Source organism: Trichoderma evansii (assembly GCF_050947405.1).
Source record: "Trichoderma evansii strain SZMC 28006 chromosome Unknown GGI43scaffold_36, whole genome shotgun sequence".
NCBI lineage: Eukaryota > Fungi > Ascomycota > Sordariomycetes > Hypocreales > Hypocreaceae > Trichoderma > Trichoderma evansii.
This window is the reverse complement of record NW_028145170.1, coordinates 124,191-146,945: the sequence shown is the minus strand read 5'-3', so window position 1 is coordinate 146,945 and position 22,755 is coordinate 124,191. Positions and strand designations below refer to the sequence as shown.

The following is a 22,755-nucleotide window of genomic DNA, read 5'->3' as shown; positions in this document are numbered from 1 at the left end:
CCTCTTAATTCAATGCTGAACATTTACATGTAATTAAGAGGACCTACTGCTGTTCCCATTTGTAATCACGCGCAGCCCATCAAGGCATTCGTATGCGAGCATTTGCATGAAGAGAATGCCCAGAATGGGTGGGTTGCGAGCCTTTTATGTCTCTTGATTACATATTCCGTGTGGATATTTATACCTCTAGTGCGGCTATTATTGGCTGTCATCCCACTAAGCCCCCTTTGTAGATCCTTGCTGCTGCCTATTGTATCTCTCGAAAGTGAGGGAACCAACGCCAACACAAGCAGGAGGGAGCAAGCAATAAGCTGATCTTGTTCCTACAAGGCTAAATAGTTGGCCACCTAAGCGTTCCTCCTACATAACTACTATTCAGCCACTTTCGTTCGCTAAAGTCGTAAAGACACCTGGCAACAAGAATGTCGGCGATGCAAGATGTCAGATATCACCGAAGCAGTTCTTTCAGTCCAGAGTCTCAAAACGACTCTCAAGGCGATATTGGAGATTCATATCAATATTCTCATCTGCTCTGCTCCGGAAATATTCGATTGCTTCGTCTGCTACCTCATGGCGATAAATATGCCCCTCTTCAGTGTCAGCTGTTTGACTATCCCATGCTGGAGCTGGAAGAAGGGCCGCATATGTATGAAGCACTATCGTATGTCTGGGGAAGCTCAGAAAAGCCTCACACTATCTGCGTCAATGGAAATACTATGGCTATTACTGCAAATCTTCATGAAGTGCTACTACGCCTTCGAGATCGATTGATTGAGCGAATATTATGGATAGACGCTATCTGTATTGACCAAAGCAATACAGTGGAGCGCGGAGATCAAATTAAGCATATGGCAGAGATATATTGCAAGGCAAATCGTGTGATTGTATGGCTCGGCGAAAGTGCAGATAATAGCGATCAAGTGCTCAAGAGCATACGGATGGCTGCAGATGAGGAAGTTCCCAGGTCTTCCGATGACAGAGTTGACCGGCAGGCTATTTTAGCTATGCTGAAGCGACCGTGGTTTCGGCGAATATGGGTAAGGTGTGCAAGTTTCTGGAAATTAAAGAATGCATATTGATACGTAGAATAGGTGCTCCAAGAGATTGCCGCCGCTCAACATATCGTCATTATATGTGGATCTACGAGGGTTGATGGATACGCTTTCTGTTTAGGGCTATCATCACTCCTTTCTTACGCAGATATTCCGGATCATATACGTTCGGTAACTTATCTGATGAGAGGCTCTATATTCCGACCAAAATACAGCCTTAATACATCGGGCGATATATCATTAGATATACGGCCTCTCGGAGAGCTCATAGATATGTACCACGCTCAGGAAGCTACTGAGTGCCACGATAAAATCTTTGCTTTGCTGGGTATGAGTTCAGACAATCCTGCCACGGCTGGATTGGTACCTAACTACAAAATTGCCTGGGACGAACTCATGGCGCAAGCTGTTAGGTTTATACTTGGTGAAAATATGTCTGTCAAGACTTGGGCACACCTGCAAGCGGCTGCTATATCTGCCAAAGGCCATGTGATTGGCATTGTGACTTCGGTTCGATCAACTGAGGGTACTTACCATAACGACAGGCAAATCGTGAATATTAAAACAAAGGACGATGGCAGTGTCTCGTGGACTGTTCAAGCTACCGCAAAACCTGTTCAAGTTGGTGACATTTGCTGCCACCTGTTTGGCTCTGCAAAGCCTATGATTATCAGATCATGTACAGACTACTTTTCGGTAATCATGACTGGTTTTATGCCTCCGAATTATGACGAAGTACAGAGTGGAAGCTTTGATCAATTACAAGAGCCAGGAAGTACGTCTTCACATGATTTTCTTCTCATTTGGGATTGGGATGCTTCCTCTGAAGAGATGTCAGATGGAAATTTTGAAACATGGTTAAGCAGCCGAGTGCCTGGATACCCATATGAAGAGATCGAATGCCAACCTGACAAGCAAATTCGTTTATGGAATGCAGTTATGATTATGAGTGATGCGGGAAGCAACAACAGCCTCGTCATTGGTACGCTTCAAGAGATGAAAGAAACTTATACAAAGGAGTTTGGAGAAGCAGAACCCCGAACGCTGGCTTGTATGAGTAAGCTCGCCCTGACATATGGAAGAGCTGGGCGTATTTGGGAAGCAGAAAATGAATTTTGGTGTATGATTTGGGCCAAGATGGGCTTGCTAGAGGGGGCTCAAGATGTCATCAGAGATTTAAACAGCTTTGGAGCAATGTGGAAAAGCCATGGCCAACTTTACAGAGCCACAAACCTGGAGAAGGCGGCAGATTTAATACAATCAGTGGGTAAATTTCCACTGACAGCAGATGAGGCGATCGAAACCATAAGATCCATTTATCCAGAATTGGCCATATCTCTTGTTAAACGAAGACTCAGAAATAATCGAGGCCATATACGAGCGACTTCAGAAGTTGTGGAAAGAGCCAGACGCATACAAGAAGCCAATCGGCCGTTTACTCAGAAAAGTTTGAATACTGAAAACTTGGAGGGATTACTTATGGAAGCCATAGAGCAAGGGAATGCTGAAGCAACCTTTCTTTTGATTTGCCAAAAAGAAATTAAGGTCACAGAAAAAATGATTATAAAGGCAATAAAGAAATACGGCTATTCAACAGTCTGGTGCTTGCTCGGAAGAGAAAAAGATAACATTCAGATTACGGAAAAAATTGTCGTTGCCGCAGCAATGAAGAGCAGCGAGTCAGTATTACAGTATCTCCTTGAGAGGCACAGAGACAAGGTTTTTATCACAGAAGACGTGGCTACTGCGGCAGTACAGAACACGGAACGCTCGGTGCTAACCTACCTGCTTGAGAGATGGGGTAGCGAGGTCATCGTTACAGAAAGAGTGGCTATAGAAGCCGCAAGAAACGTGTATTTTCCAGCTCTGAAAAAACTACTCCAGGAAAAAGGGAGCGAGATCGAAATCACAGAAAACGTGATCCTCGCAGCGGCATTAAATAAGGAAAAGACGGTACTGCATATGTTGCTGCAGGAGAGAGGAGATGAGATTGAGATGACTGAAGCGGCTATTTTGGCTGCGAAAAGAAATGGGAATAATTTGGCGTTGAAATACCTGTTGAATAGGAAGGCGGAAAGAGAACACAGTCAGAAAGGCAGTAGTTGATAGAGTTGCTAATAGCTATGGCGGTGCCTAATACTACCGACATTCTACGCTGCTCTTCTAAGATAAAGAAATGTAAGCTGTTGAACTACTACCTTGATCTTGTATTTTCTTAAGAACAAGGGAATTAGAGAGAGGAGGGGTAAAAAATTAAATAGTCAAAAATAAAACATACAACACCAGGAGTTCGCTAGTCGTCACCGACCTAGCTACTACTCCGGCGCTCATCTGGTTATCAATCGGAGATCAGACGGGATCCAGATTTTTCAGGTGGCTGTGGTCGTATGTGATTAAGAGAGGCGTTGTGCTTCACTAAAAGGGTTGTTGAAGTATCAATGTGATGACTCACATCGAACTGCAGGAGCAAGATTAGACAGAATAGAATCTGGAAAAAGATGGGGAATCATGTGAATAAAAGTGGCTGAAGAATGTAAATTGCCTCAAGCAAATGATCAATGGATTTAGTGATGGCTCTGGGGGCGTCTGTTTTGCTGGCATCACAGCAAGCGACTGTTGAAACAATTTTTGACAACTATTAAAGGGGAAGCAGTTGAACGTTGCTCAGTTAACAAATGGGCCGAGGCTTTGACTAGTAGCCTGCTCACTCCTTGCGCTACGTCATCTCCGCTATTGAAGTATATATTGCGATTTGTATATAGCGTATACTACTCTCCTCTCAATGGATCATTCTCCGCCTAATACATGGAGATTTCTTGAGCATGATTAATGAGGCGCCATCGCCAGTGTTCCAGAATCTCCACATTTGCGGACAAGCTTTACATCTCATTGGCCAGCTCGCATTTTGAGCACTTTCATTGGCAGGTCATGTTCAATGGACCCACCTTTGTCCGAACTGGGTTACGAAATAGGAAAACAAGTCCACGGAAAGTCTACTCCATAGAGGCGCTGGCGGAGCGCCTATAGCGGATTTAAAGCATGAGGAGGCCGAAGGAGAGAGAAAACGGAGTTTAGAAGCAAATGCTTAATGATAATTGGAAATAAAGATTCAATGATATTAAGAGGGACGAAAGGGATATAAGAAGGGGGGAGTCGACCTGTTGAGATGTGTATCCGATCTCTTCATTCAAAACAGTTCTTTATAGCCTCACCACAATCAACACTAAGCCGAATTCATACTATCTCTTAAATTACATATATATACATTTACACGTATATAACGCTCTCATAATGTCTCGCTACGCTTCTGCTCACGCTTGGAACAACCTCGCCGGACCTGGCGACGCCCGTCCCACTGCTGAACAGATCATCAAGGACGCCGGCAAGCAAGATCTAAAGGGACAAGTGATTATCGTCACCGGTGTCTCTACCGGTATTGGTGCTTCTAGCGCCAGAGCTCTTGCTGCCACCGGTGCAACTGTTTACTTGGCAGGCCGCAGCATTCCCAAGGCCAAGGCGGCACTCTCAACCATTGCCGACTTGCCCAACGTTCACTTTCTTGAGCTTGATTTAGCATCAAATGCCAGCGTCAAGGCTTTTGCTGCTGAATTCTTGAAGCAGTCTGGCGGCAAGCTCAATGTTTTACTGAGCAATGCCGGCGGCATTATTGCCGAGCGTCAAGTCACCGCCGACGGCTACGAGAGACAGTTTGCCATTAACCACCTCGGCGCTTTCCTCCTCTTTTCTCTTCTCAAAGACGCTCTGCTCGCCAGCGCCTCTGCTTCTAACCCCAGCCGTGTGGTGTTGGTCACCAGCTACGGACACCGCCTGGGCAAAATCCAGTGGGACGACTTGTACTTTGAAAAGTCCGAGTACACCCCAATTGCTGCTTATTCCCAGGCGAAGCTGGCAAGCATTTACACAGCCACTGAGATCACTCGTCGCTACGGCGCTCAGAATCTGTTGGCATGGAGTGTCCACCCTGGTGGCATTCTCGAGTCTGGATTTTTCGACAACAGTGGTTGGGATGCAGCAGCAATTGATACAATGTTGGAAACTTGGCCAAAGGATTTCTTCAAGACAAACGAGCAGGGTGCTGCGACACAGGTGTGGGCGGCTGTTAGCGACGACGTCCTGGCTCCTGAAGCCAAGGGAAAGTACTTGGAAGACTGCTCTGTTGCGGTCCACATGAGCCAGTCTGATAAAGGAGAGTGGAAGGGATATGTTGACCAGACTTATAACGAGACCGATGAGAAGAAGATTTGGGAAATCAGCGAGAAGCTGCTTGGCATCAAGGTTTAAATAAATGGATGATTAGTCGGAGAAGTCGCTTGAATCGTTAAAGAAAGCATAGCATTAGATACATGTAACTATATATAGCAAATATTCTACTGTCGTTATATCCAAACTTTTTTCGAGCTGTAGTATGTTGCCTAGATATTTTATTAGAAGTGTTTACTATTCATTAGGTCTCCTGGGATCAGGTCTCCCAGGGATTTTTTCATATTGCTTCCAGTAGCCTCTTCTGTCCTCTGTAATTTCCTTAAATGACACACAGCCTGGGTTATAGAAATCTTCGCTATTTCCAAACGGCCACATCACAGTTGTTAGGACCTCATCTTCGGCGCATAGCTGCGGCTTCCTCCATGTGGTCCAGGCAAGTTCATCCACGAGATTGCGTACAATAGCGCGGCTTTGGTTGACTGCCTTGTCCATGTCGTTGTTATTTATGCTTTTGTCGATAAAATATGCGTCAGTTGACGTATCTGGTGCAACTTGGAGAAGAATTGATCGCGCCACATAGAGATCGTTGCAAATATGCTGCATGACAACTGAAAGGGCAGTGTGGATCAAGTCGTCTTGTAGAGTCCAATTCTGTCGGGATAGCTGTGCAGGTTTCAGATAATTCTTAGCACAACGATCAATAGCCTCGGCTGTTTTATTCCTGTCGTCGTCATCTGCTGCCAAAGTGACATCGCCAGGCAGACTAGGAGCCTCGTAATATGTGAGCACAGTGTGTTCTAATTCTCCAATGAATATGTCCGCCGATACATGAGCCGAGACCATCGCAGCTAGCCGTTTAGAGAATCGAGTGACAATCATGTCTACCACGCCTTGCCAGTTGACATTAAACCGTCTTGGCCCTGCAAAGACTTTCTGTAGGTAGGTTCTGATTTGCCATCGGTGTTCTTCTTTTGCAGCTTTAAATCTTATAAGATCCGGTCGCTCTGGATCAGTATTAGAGATATTGATGGGAAAAAAGAATCCCGATATCATGGATGAAAAGTCCACCTTGACTCGATCGCCACCAAGTCCGTCATAACGTTCAGCGACTGCGCGAGTCCATAAATAAGTCCCCAGGAAGTCTTCCTCTTTCAATCTCTCCTCTGGAATCAGAGATCGCATCGACGATTCATGCTGCAGGTCGGTATTAAAGTCGCACCAGATGATCTCGTAGCCAATCTCCATGCGCATAATGCCAGCCCAGCCCCATTTGGTGATCATGTCGCACATGGCCTTTGCGCGCTGTATCTCACTCGGAAAATTGTGCCACTCCCAGCTACTATTGGGGAAAAGGACATAGTCCTGCGAATCTAGTGTCCCTATGGGGCTTTTCGCCGCTCCCGAACCATCTACGTAGAGCAGTTGAACATCTCGTGTTGTCTGGTAGGTCTGGAGGTAGCCCCTGGTTCTTGTTTCAGAGCCACGGTCAGGACTATCATTCATTTCTGGTTGGCCGAGTGGTTTCTGCGGAGAAGATGGTTCATGAGGCTGTTCTCCATGCTCAGGAGGGCCCTTGGGCGGCTTGGGCGGGTGTCGAGCCGTTCGCACGAAGTTTTCTGCGTGTTCGACTTCAAAGGCCAGCCACTCAAGATCTTCGGGAGGGTTCTTGGAGAAGCTTCCATGATACAGCAAAGTCCCAGCTGAAAGGGTAACGGGGATGAAACCGAAGCCATTGTGATTCAGCGAAGATCCCCACTGGCGACCAGCGGAATGAATGGCGTTGAAGATGTGGTTAGCGTTGGCCTTTGCGCTGTCATGGTTTGGATGGATAGGTTCCGCTGTTGGCGAAGCCTTGGCCACCACAGCAGAAAGCGCCAGCAACGTGAGGCTTTTCATTGTGACCAGAGCTATTGCTCGTAACACATGTGTAACATACTACACGTGTAAGAAACGACCCATCTCAGGAGAATCATTTTCTAGCTCAGGGACATGTGCTGACATGACGCGTTCCCCTAGGCAGCGTATTCCCCGCCAACGGCTGACACGATTAGCTCATGCACCCTGGTTGTAGGATCTTAGAGAGCGATTATCTCTAGCGAATCACAGCAGAGATCTATTTCTACAACGGTAGATTTTAGCAGTGTCTCAGCTGCGGTAGGAGTTTGCATGCACCATTGTCTGGCTGTCGCTGCGAACTATTTGCCTATTTGGCAAAGATGAGTAAACACCAAAGTCTATATATACACAGCCAACAAATAGCTCTGTTACATTCATGTATGCGACCGTATTTGTATATGGGTCGGAATGATGTATGAAGTCAATGTAGCATTTTATTTTAATATTTCGCTGTTGGTTGCTTCGTAGCCTCTGCAATAAACCGCATCGGCTTGACTGTGTTGATGACGCTTACTTGATACGCTCGGCGTCGGGTTCAATACCCGCATTAATAAATAGCAGTTTATTTTTATGCATGTATTAACGGAAAAGCTTCCATTTGCCGTCATTTGTATAAATCCATGTAGTTTGTGTCTCCAAGGCTTCTAATACGCGTGTATATACATACATGTATGCAAGCTTCCGCCCGACAACCTTCACACCGCTGTAATCGCCAAGTTTTGCTCAGTTGATTCACGCATGTCCACAACATGGCTTCAATCTTTGCCTTGTTTCCATCTCTATTAATATCAGTAGTAATAGCAGCTATAAACATGAGCTTCACCGCGGATTCGCATCTTTTCAGGGCTTCTTCCCAAGGCAGCTGACAGGCAGCTGTCCATGACCTGCTCTTTCCTTCAACCCGTTGCCGAGTCAAAGCTGAGCCAAACAAAAAATTCTCTTGACTTAAGACATTTTTTTCTTTCATTATCTCTGTCCCTCTTCTCTCTATTCTTTGACACCATTTGTGATTCTTCAGACATACGACGCCCCTTTGTGGTTGCGTGTTTCTCTCTTTTTCTGGCCTCTCGTGATAGCCGGTAATCATTCGGGCCTCTTCCATTCTATTTCGCCGTTTCGATCATCGATTCTTCTCTTTTAACTTGTTAGGCTCTCTCCTCTTCCTCCCCCTCCTCCTTGCTTTTGTGGATGGCGACTGCCACCGTTCGCTGTAACTGGATTCAAGCAATTGTCTTTTGAGTGCATCGCCACCTACCAACCATCTGCTATATGGTCTCTGTTCAAGCACTGATAATTTCAAGCCCTTTCAAGTAGGAACAATGGCCAAAGTAGCACTCGAAGCCGGCCGTCTCTCGCCCGTCTTCAGCCGCGAGGAAAAGGATTATCTTGGCAAGATGGAGGGCCTGAATCCAGAAAGGGCGAGACGACTGCTGGAGCCACGCTCTCCGTCTATGCCACTTAAAAACAATTCTACGGGGCCAGTCGCACTTGGAAAATCTGCCATTCAGAAATACACAAGCCTCAAACAAGAGTGTTCTCCATCATCGCCTGGAGAAACTCGGCTGTCGCTTGCGCGAATCTCAAAGCCTGTTCTATCGGTGATTACGGGAGCCAAGAGGCCTCGTGATCATCTTGATGAATCTCAAGAGCCGCATTCGCGGCGGCGGGGGCGCTCGAGTCCTCCCATCTTCCCACCTCGTAAGTAGATATTCACTATAGCCAGCGTACCAATGTGATACTCAACCGCATTTCAGCGCCACCTCCGAACCCACATACCGTCTATCTAGAGAGTCTTCTTCAGCCTCATTGTTTTTTATTGACTCTGAGGTCGAGGCTTGGCGATGGAAGCCAGGTCGTTTCAACTCAATATCGCTCAGTCACAACGGCAGGTCTTCTTTTGGGAGAAGCAATCCAAAACCAGCTAGACCTCCCCGTACTGCGACTACCGGCTCCAGCCCAGGTCATTGGGGGGCTGGAGCGGACTGTCGAAGGGGAGCTTCTAGAGGGTATTTGGTACAACCTCACTCCTGAAGCAAAGTATGCCTATGCCCGTCAACTGCGCCATATCCTCAATACCATGCGCCTGGGCATGGCTCAAAATCCCAGTGCAGCAGCTCCACAAGCCAAGCGGAATCTATTAGGATCTGCTTTTGCAGGCACTTACTCTCTGATTCTAGATCAGCACGTCCAAAACACGTACTGGGCTGTTCGTGGAAAGCCCACCTGCGGTCAGTTTGTCGCTTTCTTGACATCGTCGTTTGTTTCATCTGTTCCAGCAAGCGTTGCCAGCGCTCTCGCGTGTCATTTCCGGTCAGATTATGCAATCCGTTTCACCCACGGCGAGATTAGCCCAAGAAACATTGTTGTGCAAAACAGCAAGATCGTGTGCATTCTGGGCTGGGACAGCGGAGGCTGGTATCCGGAGTGGTGGGAGTACGTCAAGTTCTTTGAAGCTCGTACAGGTCCCGAAAACCAAGACTGGTACGACTTTGCGATACACATTTTCACAGACACTTTTCCGACTGAGCTAGTAGCCTACCAGGGTATCGCGAGATGCCAAAGATATTGAGGAGGTTGAGGAATCTAGGAGATACACACAGTGGCTCTGTTCCTCCTTGTTTATCTTCTCCTGTTCCTCCTCTTAAGCATCTCATATTGTTGCTTCATATGTTTATCTGGAAATAGGAATTACTGCAGTGCATTTGATAATATCATGCGCGGAGTGGTGAGGAGGCCAGGAAAAAGATTGGTTGAAAGGTTTTGGTATCCCGTGTAACGTATCCACGAAAATAGGAAATAAGATTTGCTGGGCACTATTTGCGACCTATCTATGGTTAGCCTTTCATTTCTAGATTTGCTCGCCATGTATTCACGTCGTGAAGTGAGCTGCAAGCGTATGGTCCTTGAGATCGCTGCGTTGGCAATTTTCATCCTACTGTTAAATAGTTATATTCTGCAGACATTTCAACAGAGCTAGAGCAGGAATATGCTACACATGTTGCTTGAATTTTATGTCTTAATTTTACCCAGATGCGTACACAATTTATTTCGCGAATCGCTTGGCAACAGTTCCCCAGTTAATGACATCCCAGATGGCGCTGAAGTACTCAGCCTTGCGGTTCTGGTACTGGAGGTAGTAGGCGTGCTCCCAGGCGTCGATTCCCAGAAGAGGCTCCAGGTTGCCGGTGACAGGGTCCTGGTTGGCACGGGTGACGAGACCGAGGTTTCCGGAAGACTTGTCCTTGACGAGCCAGGCCCAGCCAGAGCCCTGGATGCCGGCGAGAGCAGCGTTGGTCTGCTTCTTGAAGCCCTCGAAAGAGCCAAAGTCCTGCTTGATGGCGGTCTTTTGCGCGCATTGCGCTTATTAGCCTAGATTCTTTTGAACAGAATAGAGCATAGAATGGAGAGTATATTGTATATTGTATCGTACCAAAAGCTGGCCCTCGGGCTCACCACCGCCGCCCTTGCCGTTGGGAGCGAGGTTCTCCCAGAAGAGAGAGTGGTTGACGTGACCACCGCCGTGGAAGTTCAGCAGGGGAGCCTGGGCAGCAGCGGCCTTGGAGTCACCCTTGGCCTGGGCGTCGCCGAGGGCCTCGACGGCGGCGTTAAAGCCGTTGACGTATGTCTGGTGGTGCTTGGAGTGGTGAAGCTCCATGATTTGGCCGGAGATGGAGGGCTCGAGCGCGCCGTAGTCGTCTATATTTGGTGGGATTATCTCGTCAGTTCTGCTCTTCTCGCTGCGGTATGAATTTGATTGTAGTCATCGTCGCTGTGTTTGTTTCGAAGACTTACAAGGCAGGTCGGGGAGAGTCGCCTTGCCGCGAGTGAAGCTGGTGGTGGCCATGGCGGCGAGAGGCTTTGCGGCGCGGGCGCGAAGGCCGGCGCGCAGGACGGGCGTCGTACGGAGGAGAGAGGAAGACATTGCTGCTGCTGTGGTTATATTTGAAGCTATTCGCAGGTGAGCTTTTGCTATATATTCGCGGCAATTGGGGAAGAAGATGAGGGGCTCGGCTTGTGACAAAGAGCTTAATTCAGGATAGAGGGGAGCTCCAAAATGGCAATTGAAAAGCCGGAAAAGGGACGAGAGTCTCTACTTCGAGCTGAATAGCGGCAGAATAAAGAAGCGCGAGGGTGGAATTGCGAAATCACCGAAAGGGCGCTTACCAATGATTTTTTGTGTTACTGCTTGGCAGAGATGATGTCAATGAGAGGAACAAGCCGATGGAGCTGCCTCGGATTTTCGAGCTTGGGCCGGAGCTCTGGCCGGCCGGAGCTGAGCGCATCGTTTCGTCACTGTAGTGGGGTGGGAGCAGCTGTCAAGAGGTAGCGGGTACTTGGTTGTGGGGAGCTGGCGCTGGGATTTTGCACTATTGGGATGTAGCTGGTACGAAGTAGCTCTGATGAGCACCAGTCACGATGGCTTTTATTACAGAGCAGATGCAAGAGAATATATCGGGACAATAATGATGGTCATTCTCAGCCATTGGCGCAGAAAAGACTTCAAATCAGAAACGTTGTTGTACAGAGAGAATCTACTGCCAGAAGTTCCCGCAAGGACTCACTTCTTCTCTGACTGCTTAAAAAGACATAGCAATCCTCGTGAAAGTGGCAGTCAAAAGTGATAAAATATAACATCAGCACAGGAAGGTTACCCAACCAATAAGAGCACTTATTCTCCTCTTTGGTAGAAGCATAGCCTGCGAGATCTCAATGGGAGGCGGGGAGAGTCTGCGCCATATCTATCAAGTATATCGCCATCGTCGGCGCATGCGCATATACCTTATATATATGCTAAGCTTGCCGACTGCGTAAAAAAATTGAGCAGCATAGTACCGAAAGTTCTAAATAATTGGGTTCTGCTTTATACTAGAATCTTAAGTTATATGACTTCGTATTATTACTCTAAACGCAGTTCTCTTTAATGCATCGCATTTCCATTCTGGGTAGTTTGACCAATTGGGGCAGCAGTTCGTATTGTGTCTTGGGTAATGATCACGGCCAGAGTAAGCTTACACAAGGGGTTATTACAAATTCATTAAGTAAAGCTAGGCGAAGCTTGAACATCAATCCTTTAATAGGGAATCATCCCTCCTAAAATATGATTTTCACCGAAAGACAGACACTATTATTAAATACCAATTGCATATCTAGATAGTTCATTCTAAAAATGCAAAGAGAAGAAAATTCATGCTTTGTTATTTACTCTATAAAGTTAGTTACAATCCTATCGTCTATTGGAACCATTCACCCAAAAATCTATCAGCATTCAACAAAGAAAACGAAGGCATTCCGAATTATCTCAGAGCTTAGAAACCTGTTCCTTCAGAAAAGACGCCGTAACTTCTTTTGCAATGAGATCCATGCTCTGAATAACCTCAAAGAGCTGCTCTCTAGTCAGTTCAGGGGATATCGTGACCATCCGAAGATTCACAGCCTTATGCAATCTCGTCGTTAGCGGCGCTGCAATGTTACGTTCCACAGTCAGTCGAGAAATGGCGGTGTTAACATCGTCGCAGCACTTCTCAAAATCTAGGCTGGGGTCAATATTCTCCATCGGGGGAATATACCGAAAATTGAAAATTCCCAATGAGGCAGTCGATAGGATTTCCCAATTCTCAAGCTCTCTAAATGTCCGCTCTGCGAATTCTGCAAGGTAGATTCCATGGTCAATCATTTCTCCCATCTTATTAAGACCCAGTCTTTGGAGAGTAAACCAGAGCTTCAAACCTCGGGCAGAGCGAGACATCTCGATACCGCGGTTCCAGAAGTTCACCGTATCTGTAGAAACTTCTTCCACGTCTCAAATATACGATGCCTCTGTATTGAAACTTTGGACCAAGTGGCGCTTGTCTTGGACAAGCACTAAACCACAGTCATACGTCTGGAAAAGCCATTTGTGAGGATCCCACAACAGACTATTCGCTCTACCAATACCATTGGCACAATATTTGTGATCGTTAGAGAGAATTATAGATGCCCCGTAGGCACCATCGACGTGCAGCCATAAATTTTCCTCCTGGGCTATATCTGCCAGCGCATCCAGGTCATCTATTCCTCCGGTATTGGTAAAACCACAGCTACCAGCAATTAGGAACGGCACCAAGCCATTTTTTCTGTCAATTGTAATTTGCCACCGCAGACTCTTCGGATCAATTCGAAAATTTGCATCAGATTCCACGCAATGGATCTGGCTTCGGAGAAAGCCTGCCACAGTTACACCTCTAGTTACAGAAACATGAGTCTCCTTAGAAGCATAAATAACTGCCTTCGGTCTCTGCTCGAATTGTAACATAGCATCTCGCGCGGTTACAACAGCGGTTAAGTTGGCCATTGTGCCTCCGGACACGAAGACGCCACCAGCGGAAGACGGAAAGCCTGCCTGCTCAGCCATCCACTTTATGAGGGTATCCTCTACCGTGCTGGGGCCAGAGCCCTGGTACCAGCTCCCAGTACCGACGTTAAACATGGTGGTTATTAGGCCTCCCAAGAACGAATTTTCGTTCGTAGGAGACGGAATAAGACCAAAGAACTTGGGTTGCTCCATTGCCACTCGATGAGACATGATCTTGACCATTTCACTTATGATTTGGTCTATGGGCGCGCCGTCTGCCCCCGGTATTGTGGCATTTCGCATCTGTGTAATCTCATCTCCATTCGCAATGTCGACAATTTGAGGTGATAGAGCTGCTTTCTGTGCGACCAAAAACTGGTGGAAAAGATCTTCAATCAGCTGCACATGGTCTGCTTCAGTCGGCGTAACAATATCATCTTGGTAGACATTGAGATCCGTCATTGCAATGGTACAGTATGTGGATAGAGAAGATTAAGAAAGGGTAATGAAGATACCTCCGGTTTATGCGAGATTTGGCGTTCCATTTTATTGTAGACTAAGCTCAATATATATATGTCTTTGAGCTTCAGATTTGTGAAAGCATTTGCCATTCTTCGGACCAGGAAGGTCTTATGGATGGATGTTTACTCCGTTTTCTTACGTTACTAGGGCAAACCATAACCCTGTTTATGCCCATAAGCCAAGTGTACGCAAAACAGTACTCGTACGCCGTATTTCCTAGAAAAATTGGACTGTGGGCTCTGGTGAAAATCCCTCCACTATTTAATCAGCCAAGCAGTGACTGAGCATAGGTAACATGATACTTTATAAAGAAGGATCCATAGTCTAATTTTGTGGGGGAATACGGTATAGCTATTGTTCATACAGGCCTTTTTGTAAACATTTCGTTTATAAGATTATCTACCAATCGGTATTTACGCTCATAATAGAGTGAGAATGAGCCATATTGTAGTCTGACATAATAAAAGTGTCGATACCTATGCTACGTTATAAGAAGAAATATATTTACTACCTTTTTAAGTATACGATGTAACCCCACGAGATATGTACGGCATAACATTGCGTACGGACTTCTGGCGTTCTGCGGCTTATTATAATACGCGGCTGAGTTTGCAAGGATAATGATCCCTAGTCAAGCTCTACAACGTCCGAGTCTCACAAGAGTTGCAATGTTGTAGGCCCTAATAACATCATCCAACACGGATCATATGCCCTGTTTGTCATAATCTTCACCTCTAATCCAAGTTAGTTTACTGACAAGCTGGCTGGAAGCTATGCTAGCGTTCACACAAACAATCGATAAGCTAGGACTTTAATGGCTTCTGTAAACTGGGCGAGAACAGTCTTTCTCATGATACAAAGACTGCGGACGTTGTTTATTTTGTTGCTGAAAAGACCAGTAGTTTTTTCTTCTTAAGATTATTTTTTTCTTCAATTGCCAATGATTCGGAAAGTCAGCCGGTTCTCTTTGCAATATCAAATCAATTTTCCTATCGAAACGCCCCATCAACATAAATAGCATAAAAATATGGCTATAAATTCCGTAAATGCTATTAATTTTGCCATTACCAGTCAATCGCGTCATACCCCTGGGCTTGGATATAACCTTCCACTTGCCCATAGTTAATCCTGATATCCAGTGCTCTCTATAGCTTAGATTCTTTTGGCCCCTTGACAGAGGGAGGCCGAGAAGCGTTCTTGTTCTGTTCACTCTTCCTCGGTTTCCACACCAAGTACAAAGGCTCAGAAAGAAATTCGTCAATAAGCTCTTGAGTTTCCTTGGCCGGATTTTCAATGTTCATTTTAAAATTGACAGTGCTTATAACATCGTAACCAGCTCTGCCGGCCAATCCTTTGCTCAGTTGAACACATTCGCCATATCCTTCAATGTCACGTTCATCACAGAGCTTTACAATCTCATTCGCTAATAGCGTTGAAGCGCGATTGTTACGATATTCCGGAAGCATCCACATCGCTTGACTAACTATAGTTCCAAGGGGTTAGTATACTCTCCGCGCGGGATAGCCAGTAATGACTTACAAATGTGCTCGCGTGACCGCATTATTGGCTGTGCCAGTCATGAAGCTGTCCATAAAACTGCTCCGATACTTTTTGAATCTGTGATCCTGGTTCGAATCCTTCATGAGGCTGGTCTGGCATGTGCCTCGGCTGCAGCTCATCTTTCCAATGCGTTAAGCAGACGCCGCCCATAATAGGAGAGTTCGGCTTCTTTTCATCAACGAGCTTAAGCCATATCTGTCCAGGACTCGTCTTTGCAGCAGTGAGATACTGGGCTTTCTTGGCTTCAAATGATTCAGCCTCTTTTGGCCCGCCTTGGCCTATATGCGGAAAAGTTACTACCATCGCTGCTTGCCTTGGAACGCTCCATGACTCCCAAAAGGTCTTGAACAATGAATCCCAATCTTTCTCCAAGTCAATGGGATAAACTTTAAGAGAACTCCGTGACGGCATGGTAGCTATGAAGTACAAAGATGTTTAAACAGCGTTGAGATTCACAATCTACGTATACATGGGAAGATGGCCAAGGAAATACGCAACGCAAATCTGCGTGGAATTTGTCTAAGGAATCTTACTGTTTAAATCCTATTCATATTATCTCCACATGTAAGAATCTATGGTTACTAGTTAATATTAGGTGCCGTAAACCTTCGAAAAATTGGTCAGTGTGCCTTATATGCTAACTGTAGAAAGCTAGGTATTACTGGTGAATACTGGGGCAATTTCGATCAGATTGTGGAAAACCCCACTGGCCCATTTTGCGAGGGATTACTATGATAATACGCGATGATCGTCCATTTGCTTTCACCGCATTCATTATTCCTCTTAATGACTCTTCGTAAGACTAATACGACCATATACCAAGCTAAGCAAAGTTAAAGGATTCTCATATCAGCCGGTAATCCGCATATACCCGTACGGAAATACGGAATAATACGCCTAACACAAGCATTTTTGAAGTTGTAGCGTCCCCGGAGTCCTCTCGAGGTTAGGAGTGGAACGCTTACCGCTACGATCTAAAATCTTATCTCGGTTTAAGTCGCCGGCGGTATGTTAGCTTACCCGTTAGCAGAAAAACAAGGGGGAAAAAGCGACACGTTACATTCATACATCGAATCCAGGAACAATTATTGCGCAGCGTTGCTTTTTATTCCTCGGGCCGGATGACAACTGGGTGGTAAATTACCAGGTATTTTGACATGCGAAGTTCTGTGAAAATTTGGTAAAGTTTTATAAAACATATCTAAATATATCATACCCATGCAAACAATGTATTTTGAAAATTTGGCTTTTACTTAAAATATTGTATTGTTGAATCATTCGACTATATCGACCCTTTCTCTTTTCTTCTTTCTCTCCCTCTCTCCTTCTTTTTATTTATAACGAAATGATCATCCTCTTAATCATTGAAGTAAAGTAGGTAGTACCTGAACATTTAAACCCCCCTTATTAAGCCACAGGTAACATGGTGCTTGTGCGGATCTCATCAATCTGACAAGAGAAGTGGTACGATGGGAGGAGGTGGACAGAAACACAAGGACCGCAAAACGAATAAGGGCGTATAAAGCATAGCATGAGCGTATATTATGCGAATTGACTCTTAATATTGTATGTACATAATCTTGGCGTGTGCGTTCACAATTCTCGCATTCTCTGTTATTCTGTCTCTCACTTGGATGGGTACATGTCAGCCGGAAGGTCAACCGGCTTACTCTGGAGCAGATTTGGCAGATGCCCCAATGAGCAGATATAGGTAGAACAGGGAATCTATGAATCATCAGCGCATAGATATCCACGACCTCGCATAGGGTAATACGACCACCGAACAACTTAACCGGGCTGTTCCTACGATCACAATATGCAATTATTCGTTTTGCTTTTGTATGTCTTGTTCAAGCCCGTCTTACTGATACTTCCCAATCCTTGCAAAATTTGAATTGGGATGCAACATAACTCGGCAATTGCTCTTTGGGCCCGAGTTAATACGAAAGAAATGTACTCCGTACTGCATTTTTAATATGACAAATACTTAAACAGATTTTCCCGCTACAATTAAGATACAGCAAAGCAAAGCATAAGATTTCCTAAAAAACCCTAGTGTCAATATCACAATTGATCAGGCACAGGCTGCCGAATTCGCATCTGTTCAAAATCCGGTGTTAGTTTGTTATCATTCCTAGTTTAGCGAGAAACCCAACTCTCGACTAATATCAGCATGTCGTACAGACAGCGAAAGCATGTCGCTCAAATCATAAAAACATGCCGCTCAAATAGCAGTAGAAAAATAATCATGCTAAATAAATATTATACATGTCTAACTCTTATTATTATGCGAGACTGTACGCTTATTCTTTATAAATAAAGAACCAATTCTACCCCTGGTCTTCTAAATCAACTCTACTAGGGTTAATCAGACATTTACCATTGTAAGAGTCTATGATTTAAACAACTCATACATTCGAATTCATCTCCCGCCGCCGCTCTACTACCTCCAGAAGACTCCTGAGAGCCTCATCATCATCTTTTATCAGGGTTCCTGTCGGATCCAGCTCTGGATCCAGTTTCGGGTGACTGTCAAGGTGGTACATATCCAGAATATGTTTGGGCAATTGCATTTGCAGTAACATTTGTTTGTACCTATCCTTCCACTCTAACCACTGAGTGGGGCCCAGTCCTATATTGTATTCAATGTACTGGCACTGGTGTTGCCTATCCAACCGGAAACCTTCTCCATCTTTAAAGCGCTCACTACCTTTATCATATTCATCGCTTTCTTCATCAACAACCGGGCGGTCGTACCATCGGAAGGCTGGGCAATCGTATGAAAGGAAATCACGTCTGTCGCTCGATTGAATCCATTCGTCGGACTTGATAGTGCGATCGAAACCGGTGTGGCTCCACCAGGCGCCGTGGCCCATTCGGAAGACTCGAAGGCCCTTCATCAAGTCTCTCCAGCGACCCAGTACATGGTCCCATCGGAGAGGGAACTGAATAATATCGGGGTCGTACGTCCCTCCCATAACGACTTCTGGGAGTGGGTACAGATCATCTGAAATAGCAATCACCTCTCCAGTCATGACGTTAGTCACTTTAGACTCCCCAGAATTCATGGGTTGGACCATCCGAGCCTTGTATAGGATGGGAGAATCATCTAGATAAAGCTCTTCAAGCCCGCCCCGCCCATTTTGGAGCCCTAAGGAAGCGATCCAGTCGACCTGCCACTCGTGGGTGAAGACGTAGTTTCCTAGAGCCAGAACCCTGAGGTTTGGGAAGCCCGAGCCCTGACCCGAGCCGGGATTGACGCAACGGAAGTCCATCCGGGGAATCCAGCCCCAATAGTCGCGACAGTATAAAGAAAGAACCGTCAAATTCTTGGCAAGCGATGGCATGAGCCAGGTGTTGGGCAGATTATTCATGAGATCATACTTCTCTGGCCGATATATCGTGTTCTCCGGCGAGGCGTCATTGGTTTGGACTGTAAACAGGATTTTTAGTTCAGATATCTGGGAAGCTATAACCCGGCGAAACGTATCCGATTTGGTAAGGCGTGGATCGTCGAAGTCTCCTAAGTTGCAGATTGTCAAACAAACTGAGTGAGGTGGGTCATGAGTAGGAGCCGCGCAGCCCTGATAGTTGTCCTCATAGAACGCTCCTTCAGGGTCATCTTCGATGTATAGAATATCGTAGTCGTTATAAAGATCAAGCCCTTCATCCACCTTACGCTGATTCTCGGCAGACCATGTCCCCTCGAGGCAGTGGAAGATGGTGTCCAGAATACGGTACCGGATATCAGGCGACTCTTCGATGGCCCGGCCGTCAAGCAGGTCTTCGTCGTTGTCCTCTGGCCCACAGTACTTGTTGAAGTTTAAGTTCAGGATTTCCAGCTTCTCGAAATAACGCACGAATGGGAGGGCCGCCATGAATCTCCAAGGGAAAATAAAATTTTGATTACAATGATAGTCAAAACCGTCCTTAATAACCATGGTTTCGCAAGTTATCTCGCGGACACATGAGCGGAGTGCCTCAGACCGCGCTATATCAACGAAGCGAGTGCCCTCTTCCTGGGCAAAAAGGCGTACATGCCGAAAGGCGCGTTCAGTGGCTAGAGCACCAAGAGATCTGTTGACCAAGCGAAAGTTCAGGAGCGTGCCTCGTGGTACCATCGAGATGATGATAGCCAGCACATCTTCCACGAGTAGCGGTCCGGAGGTATGCTGCTGCGTCATGGCCGTGGCTTATTGAGAATAGCAGAGTAGTGCGTTAACTTGGGAAACTGGGAGAGAGAGAATGCGGATTATCTTCATGACATTAAAATTAAGCTCGTTGATATAGTTTCTGAGCTAGGATGACCTAGCTCCAATAGGTAAACACCGACTAGGATATCCCCACCGCTGCCTACGGTGGGCCACAATAAACAATAGGCAGCTACCTGGTGTGGTGATTGAATTTTCTAAGTGTAGTTTTCAAGCACTTCATAACCCTCCATGTAATTCCACAGTAATACTTAAAAAAATTGTTAATAAGATTATGTTGAATTAATACCTAATTAGGCTGATTAATACTAGGTACTTCAATATCCAGATATGTTTTTCTGGTGGGAACTTTGTATTTTCTTTATTGCAAATAGCTAGCTACACTTTACAGCTGCTATTATATCTCAAACTTCGGCTGCTTATTAATTTGTAGACTAGGATACAGTTTATACTCCAGGATACTCAGCGTCGTACAGTTGCTTCCACGGCGGCCACCTCCTTATCCAGAGGCAAGATATGCGGAAGTGGTCCAAGGGGGGTGATTGCAAAGGGATTGATAGGAGTATGGCTTTTGGTATAGTGGTTTTTGATATGGTGGAAATTGGTAGTTTCCTTGAATGCTGGGACGTTCCAGTATAGGTTTCGTAACCACTTGTGAATGTGCGGGTAGCCAGATCGGATATCTCGAATGTTGCATTTGAAATGCTGAACATATACAGGCTGCGTAACAATTAGTGGTATTCGACACATTTCTCAAATTTCGTAGTCTAATATTTAGCCTGGAGCAGTCAAGATGCTGGAAGTGGATTGTAACAAAAGAAGGAAAAAACGTACATCAAAACGGATGATTGTGACATATCTGCAATATCGTGTTAGTCTCGTTCGATAAGAGGAGAAATTGAGGTTTCTACGGGTCTAGTAGTAACTTACAGCCGAATATCGACTTCGGTTAGGGTCTGGCCAAACCAGTATGGCCCACTGGTCGATGCAAAATTACTTTCAACCTTATCAAGGGCTCCGAAAAGCTCTGTTACAGCGTGTTCATATGCTTCCTGTGTGGTGGCCACCCCGGTCTTGTAGACTCCGTTATTGATTCGGTCGTAATGCCAAGCATGAACCTCATCAATCTGACTCTGTAGCGCTTCAGGGTATAACGATACGTTGCGATATTTTGGATCAATGATGTCGTCAAACTAGCACCTAACTGTCAAAATCTTGCATCATGGAAGCGTGTAGTATATGATCACAACTAACCTCTGTGCCAAACATGCGAAGGATTTCCGAGCTCTCATTATTAACAATCATGTGTTGGATCTTGTCATACAAAACTGGTACGCTGAACCGGGCTTGGTAGTCAGGGTCGGTTTCGTAATAAACTTGCCGTAGATGGGTGAATCCTTCATGCAGAGGGTCAGGAATAGCATTTTCCCCTTCAGCATCGTTGTCTTCGGCAGTTACAAACCGCCATCCTTTAAATGTTTAGCTCTTTATAAAGATGATAAACTTTGGAACCGTTCCATACCGCCATCTTTTAGAAGCCAGTGAACGGAGGTGAATGGGATGATCTCTTCTAAGCCTTTGAGCTTCCGAGCAATCAAAATCCTATGCGCCTGTTTTTATATAAGCCTGATGGTGAATTACTAGCGGTGGTGCAGGGGATTTTATACCCAAGGACAAGCATAGCTGACGTAGAGATGATATCTACCCCGTTCTGCTGGGAATTTGGATCCAGGTTTGTTGGAAATACTGTCACGAAGAACAGCTTGTGGGCGCTGGAAATTGCCCCCTTTATCAGAAAAGGATTTCCAGTTTGTAATGTTTCCGTTAGACTGTTCAAAAGTGGGAGTATTAGCAAGATAGCTCTGGATTGGCCTATCGCACTACGGAATATAGTACAATGAACCACTATATAAGGCGAAAAAATAGCCCTTACCATGTTGGCGAAATTGGCTGGAAACAAATAGATATGAATATTAGCAGAATAGTAATCTGTTGGACTAAATAATGCAGCAAGAGGGGAATTGAAGTTCAAATGCTTTTTATCCCAGCCTTGAGCCTGATGAACAATCAAGCGCCCGCGCTGACTCATGCCGCGCGGTAGCTACGCGCTAGGAAATCGTGTTCTACTGGTAACTGGAGTAAAGTGCTAAATAAAGCACTAACTGTAGCTTGGAATCAGACTAGCGATCTTCTTATACACTGAAATAAGGTGAAAGAAGTATAAAAAAGCTGACAACCCCGCTATCGAAGCATTGCTTTGTCAGATCCAGCCTACCAAGTTGGTATCTAGAATTGTTTCCTGCGGAGAAACGTTGAACTGTTCGGAACAGATTTTCTTTAAACAATTAGCTATCGCTTGCTCGAAATCATCAGAGACTATCTTTTTGATTGCAGGGTGGAGCATTATTCCAACTTGCTGTCTGATCTTCAGCCTCAAGCTTGGCACTGCATAAACGAAAATCTCTTATAATCTCAAAACCCGTAGATCTTCCAGTTTTGTCGACTTAGAAGCAGCGACAAGTGAGCTTTTTATATTATGATCAATGATGAAAAGGTTTGATCCAGACTGTACGTCCATGATGACACATAAGACTTGTTTCTATGCTGCCATAGGTGAGGTCATATATACATGTACATCTTGCCTCGCTACCTCTTGAGGGTGCAACGAGGCGTTGATAATGGCAAGGCACCTTCAGCGACAGTCGATATACCGTCTTGAATACTTTTGCTCCTTGAAACTCTAGCTGTGGTAGGTGTGAAGTTAGCCAAATGAAATCAAGGTTGCATTCCAAGAACGGTCTGGTATATTAGTATGAATGCGCCAGTTAGACGGTGTTCGACTTTCCCGTAGGCACGGAAGATCTCCAATTGCTGAAGTGCTCAAGCTCACGGCCAAGCCGTATTTTGAAGCCATGAGAGACTTTAAGTGGTTGCGGGCACCAAGCTGGTTTTATAGTCT

General features: G+C 45.5%; 9 protein-coding genes across 9 annotated transcripts; 3 read left to right on the top strand and 6 right to left on the bottom strand.

The window, feature by feature from the left end:
• Window positions 1-232: 232 nt before the first annotated feature.
• GGI43DRAFT_277398 (HET domain-containing protein) lies at window positions 233-3,495 on the top strand. The gene is made up of 2 exons (XM_083201179.1): window positions 233-1,037; window positions 1,092-3,495. Exons 1-2 carry the CDS (start codon window positions 423-425, stop codon window positions 3,156-3,158), a joined length of 2,682 nt encoding a protein of 893 aa, XP_083055435.1. The 5' UTR covers window positions 233-422; the 3' UTR covers window positions 3,159-3,495.
• Window positions 3,496-4,343: 848 nt separating this feature from the next.
• On the top strand, window positions 4,344-5,432 carry GGI43DRAFT_431889 (uncharacterized protein; the record flags this gene model as incomplete). The annotated part of the gene is made up of 1 exon (XM_083209484.1): window positions 4,344-5,432. One exon carries the CDS (start codon window positions 4,344-4,346, stop codon window positions 5,352-5,354), a length of 1,011 nt encoding a protein of 336 aa, XP_083055434.1. The 3' UTR covers window positions 5,355-5,432.
• Window positions 5,344-7,394, bottom strand: GGI43DRAFT_418477 (uncharacterized protein). The gene has a single exon (XM_083207550.1). The coding sequence runs from the start codon at window positions 7,170-7,172 to the stop codon at window positions 5,511-5,513; it is 1,662 nt and encodes a 553-aa protein (XP_083055433.1). The 5' UTR covers window positions 7,173-7,394; the 3' UTR covers window positions 5,344-5,510.
• Window positions 7,395-8,383: 989 nt separating this feature from the next.
• On the top strand, window positions 8,384-9,950 carry GGI43DRAFT_277382 (uncharacterized protein). Its single transcript, XM_083201178.1, has 2 exons — window positions 8,384-8,870; window positions 8,927-9,950. The coding sequence occupies exons 1-2, from the start codon at window positions 8,492-8,494 to the stop codon at window positions 9,739-9,741; spliced, it is 1,194 nt and encodes a 397-aa protein (XP_083055432.1). The 5' UTR covers window positions 8,384-8,491; the 3' UTR covers window positions 9,742-9,950.
• On the bottom strand, window positions 9,950-11,158 carry GGI43DRAFT_277341 (superoxide dismutase sodB). The gene is made up of 3 exons (XM_083201177.1): window positions 10,965-11,158; window positions 10,603-10,868; window positions 9,950-10,515 (listed from the first exon to the last, which is right to left on the bottom strand). The coding sequence occupies exons 1-3, from the start codon at window positions 11,092-11,094 to the stop codon at window positions 10,216-10,218; spliced, it is 696 nt and encodes a 231-aa protein (XP_083055431.1). The 5' UTR covers window positions 11,095-11,158; the 3' UTR covers window positions 9,950-10,215.
• Window positions 11,159-12,471: 1,313 nt separating this feature from the next.
• Window positions 12,472-13,965, bottom strand: GGI43DRAFT_431888 (pyridoxal phosphate-dependent decarboxylase family protein; the record flags this gene model as incomplete). Its single annotated transcript, XM_083209483.1, has 2 exons — window positions 12,472-12,971; window positions 13,002-13,965. 2 exons carry the CDS (start codon window positions 13,963-13,965, stop codon window positions 12,472-12,474), a joined length of 1,464 nt encoding a protein of 487 aa, XP_083055430.1.
• Window positions 13,966-15,170: 1,205 nt separating this feature from the next.
• On the bottom strand, window positions 15,171-15,996 carry GGI43DRAFT_426419 (uncharacterized protein; the record flags this gene model as incomplete). The annotated part of the gene is made up of 3 exons (XM_083208646.1): window positions 15,171-15,508; window positions 15,565-15,592; window positions 15,634-15,996. The coding sequence occupies 3 exons, from the start codon at window positions 15,994-15,996 to the stop codon at window positions 15,171-15,173; spliced, it is 729 nt and encodes a 242-aa protein (XP_083055429.1).
• Window positions 15,997-17,285: 1,289 nt separating this feature from the next.
• On the bottom strand, window positions 17,286-19,830 carry GGI43DRAFT_418473 (uncharacterized protein). The gene has a single exon (XM_083207549.1). The coding sequence runs from the start codon at window positions 19,767-19,769 to the stop codon at window positions 17,994-17,996; it is 1,776 nt and encodes a 591-aa protein (XP_083055428.1). The 5' UTR covers window positions 19,770-19,830; the 3' UTR covers window positions 17,286-17,993.
• Window positions 19,831-20,022: 192 nt separating this feature from the next.
• Window positions 20,023-21,869, bottom strand: GGI43DRAFT_418472 (glutathione S-transferase family protein). Its single transcript, XM_083207548.1, has 7 exons — window positions 21,730-21,869; window positions 21,464-21,625; window positions 21,319-21,406; window positions 21,051-21,265; window positions 20,727-20,989; window positions 20,631-20,655; window positions 20,023-20,516 (listed from the first exon to the last, which is right to left on the bottom strand). Exons 1-7 carry the CDS (start codon window positions 21,730-21,732, stop codon window positions 20,259-20,261), a joined length of 1,014 nt encoding a protein of 337 aa, XP_083055427.1. The 5' UTR covers window positions 21,733-21,869; the 3' UTR covers window positions 20,023-20,258.
• Between the last annotated feature and the right edge of the window lie 886 nt (window positions 21,870-22,755).